General features: G+C 37.6%; 1 protein-coding gene across 1 annotated transcript in view; it reads left to right on the top strand.

Moving 5' to 3' along the window:
- The window catches only part of COG6 (component of oligomeric golgi complex 6), a 94,067-nt gene that overhangs the window by 85,302 nt on the left and 6,236 nt on the right, over nt 1-2,529 (top strand). Inside the window, exon 18 of the mRNA XM_023749162.1 lies at nt 1,308-1,327. Within this exon, the coding sequence (XP_023604930.1) occupies nt 1,308-1,327 (20 nt within the window). The remainder of the gene's footprint in view (nt 1-1,307; nt 1,328-2,529) is intronic.

Here is a 2,529-nt window from a genome sequence, read left to right as displayed (position 1 = left end):
CAGTGCCCCAACTCCCCAATCGGCCCTGCTCTGAGCCTGCCCAGGGGCTGCACTTAGGGATTGGGCCTGCCCTCTGCCACCCGGGAGCAGGCCTAAGCCAGCAGGTCGTTATCTCCCGAGGGGTCCCAGACTGTGAGAGGGCACAGGCCGGGCTGGGGGACACCCCCCCCCCCCCGAGTGCACAAATTTTTGTGCACCGGGCCTCTAGTATAATAATAAAAGCGTAATATGCTAATTAGACCAGACGTCCTTCTGGATGACCTTCCAGACGATGCCGGGGCTGCGAGTGCCAAGGCAGCAGCCGCGGTTGCGAGGGCCAAGCCCCTTGCACAAATTTTGTGTATCAGGGCCTCTAGTATCTATCTATCTATATATCTATCTATAGATCTATATCTATATCTATCTATATATCTATATCTATACATACATATATATATATCTGGTATATTTGTTAGACTCTATTTTGTTTATTATTATTCTGAATTTTATTATTTCCTTCTTTCTATTCACTTGGTCTTTGTTTGTTGTTCTTTTTCTAGTTTCTTTCGGTGTAAATTTATATTGTTTATTTGAGATTTTTCTTGTTTCTTGAGATGGGAGTCCTCCTAGGACTGCTTTTGTCGTGTTCCATAGATTTTGGGTTGTTGAGTTTTTCTTTTCATTTGTCTTAAGGCATCTTTGGATTTCTTCCTTGATCTCCTTGTTAACACAGTCCTTGTTAGTAACATGTTATTTAGCCTCTATGTATTTGTGTGTGTGTTTTCAGTTTTTTTCTTGTAATTCTACATTCATTGTGTTGGAGAAGATGCTTGATATGATTTCAATCTTTTTAAATTTATTGAAACTTGTATTGTGGCTTACCATGTGTTCTGTCCTGAAAAATGTTCCATTTGCACTTGAAAAGAATGTATATTCTATTTTCTTGTGAAATGCTCTGAGAATATAAATTAAATTCATCTGTCCTAAGGTGACATTCAAGGCCCTCCTTTCTTTGTTGATTTTCTGTTTGGAAGCTTTATCCATTGATGTCAATGGGGATGTTAAAGTACCCTACTATAACTGTATTAATATTGTTCTCTCTCTTTATGTCCATCAAAAGTTTCTTTTATATAGTTAAGATGCTATATTGTGTCTTTAAATGTTTTACAAGGGTTATATTCTCTTGTTGGATTGATCCCTTTATCCTCCTTTGTCCCTTATTATAACCTTTGTTTTAAAGTCTGTTTTGTCTCATGTAAGTCTTACTAAGTGAGCTTTCCTTTGTTTTCATTTGCATGACATAACTTTTTCTATTTCTTTACTTTCAGTCTGAGTCTTTCGATCTGAGGTGGGTCTCTTGTAGGTAGCATATATATGGGTCTTGTTTTCTTATTCAGCTACCCAATGTCTTTTGATTGGAGTATTTAATCCATTTATATTTATATTATTTTATTTTATTTTATTTTTAAACTAGAGGCCCAATGCACGAAATTCATGCAATGGGCTCAGTCCTCGCAGCCATGGCGGCTGCCTCGGCCCTTGCAGCCACGGTGGCTGCCTTGGCCCCCTGGCTTTGTCTAGAAGTTTGTCTGGAAGGTCTTTTGGCTGTCCAGTCTAATTAGCATATTATGCTTTTATTATTATAGATCCTCACCCAAGGATATGTTTTTATTGACTTTAGAGAGAGAGGAAGGGAGGAAGAGACAGAGAGAGGAGGGGGAGAGAGAGAGAGAGAGAGAGATGAGAAACATCAATCAGTTGATTCCCATATGTGTCCTGACCAGAGATGGGACCCACAACCTAGGTATGTACCTTGGCCATGAATCAAACCCACAGTCTTTTGGTGTACTGGATGACACTCCAACCAACTAAGCCACCCAACTGGGGGTAATACATTTACATTTAATGTAATTATTGATAGGTACATATTTATTGCCATTTTATTATTTACATTTACTGTATGTTCTTATTTTCTTCTTCTTAAAGAAGTTTCTTTATCACTTCTTACAATACTGGTTTGTTGCTGATAAACTCCTTTAGCTTTTTCTTGTCTCAGAAGCCCTTTATTTCTTCTTCAATTTTAAATGATATCATTGCTGGGTAGGGTAGTCTTGGTTGTAGGTCCTTGCTTTAATCATTTTGAATATTTTGTGCCAATTCTTTCTGACCTGAAAAAATTTCTATTGAGAAATCACATGACAGTCTTATGGGAGCTCCCTTATAGTTAATTAATTGTATTTCTTATGCTGCTTTTTGAACATTATTCTTAATTTTTTTCTGTGTAAGTATTTTGCATTTGGTGATATTTTTTTTATCTCTGTATTCACACTGGCTCTTAATAATAATGATTGTACATGGATTCCTTCTACTAAGGAAGTCTGATGAAGGCATACATTTGTAGTAATCAAACCCATCCGCTAGTAGACTCTTTATTTATGTTTAGTTTTTGTTTGTTATGCCATGAAGGAATTTGACTCGTTAAATAATGGCGAAAAAGAAAACACAGCCACGGCAAACCGAGCCTGTATGCTCATCTCTTTGTGCTTCAAC

Source organism: Myotis lucifugus, unplaced genomic scaffold, assembly GCF_000147115.1.
Source record: "Myotis lucifugus unplaced genomic scaffold, Myoluc2.0 scaffold_7, whole genome shotgun sequence".
Lineage (NCBI taxonomy): Eukaryota > Metazoa > Chordata > Mammalia > Chiroptera > Vespertilionidae > Myotis > Myotis lucifugus.
The sequence above is the reverse complement of the archived record's forward strand: the minus strand, read 5'-3'. Positions and strand labels throughout refer to the sequence as shown.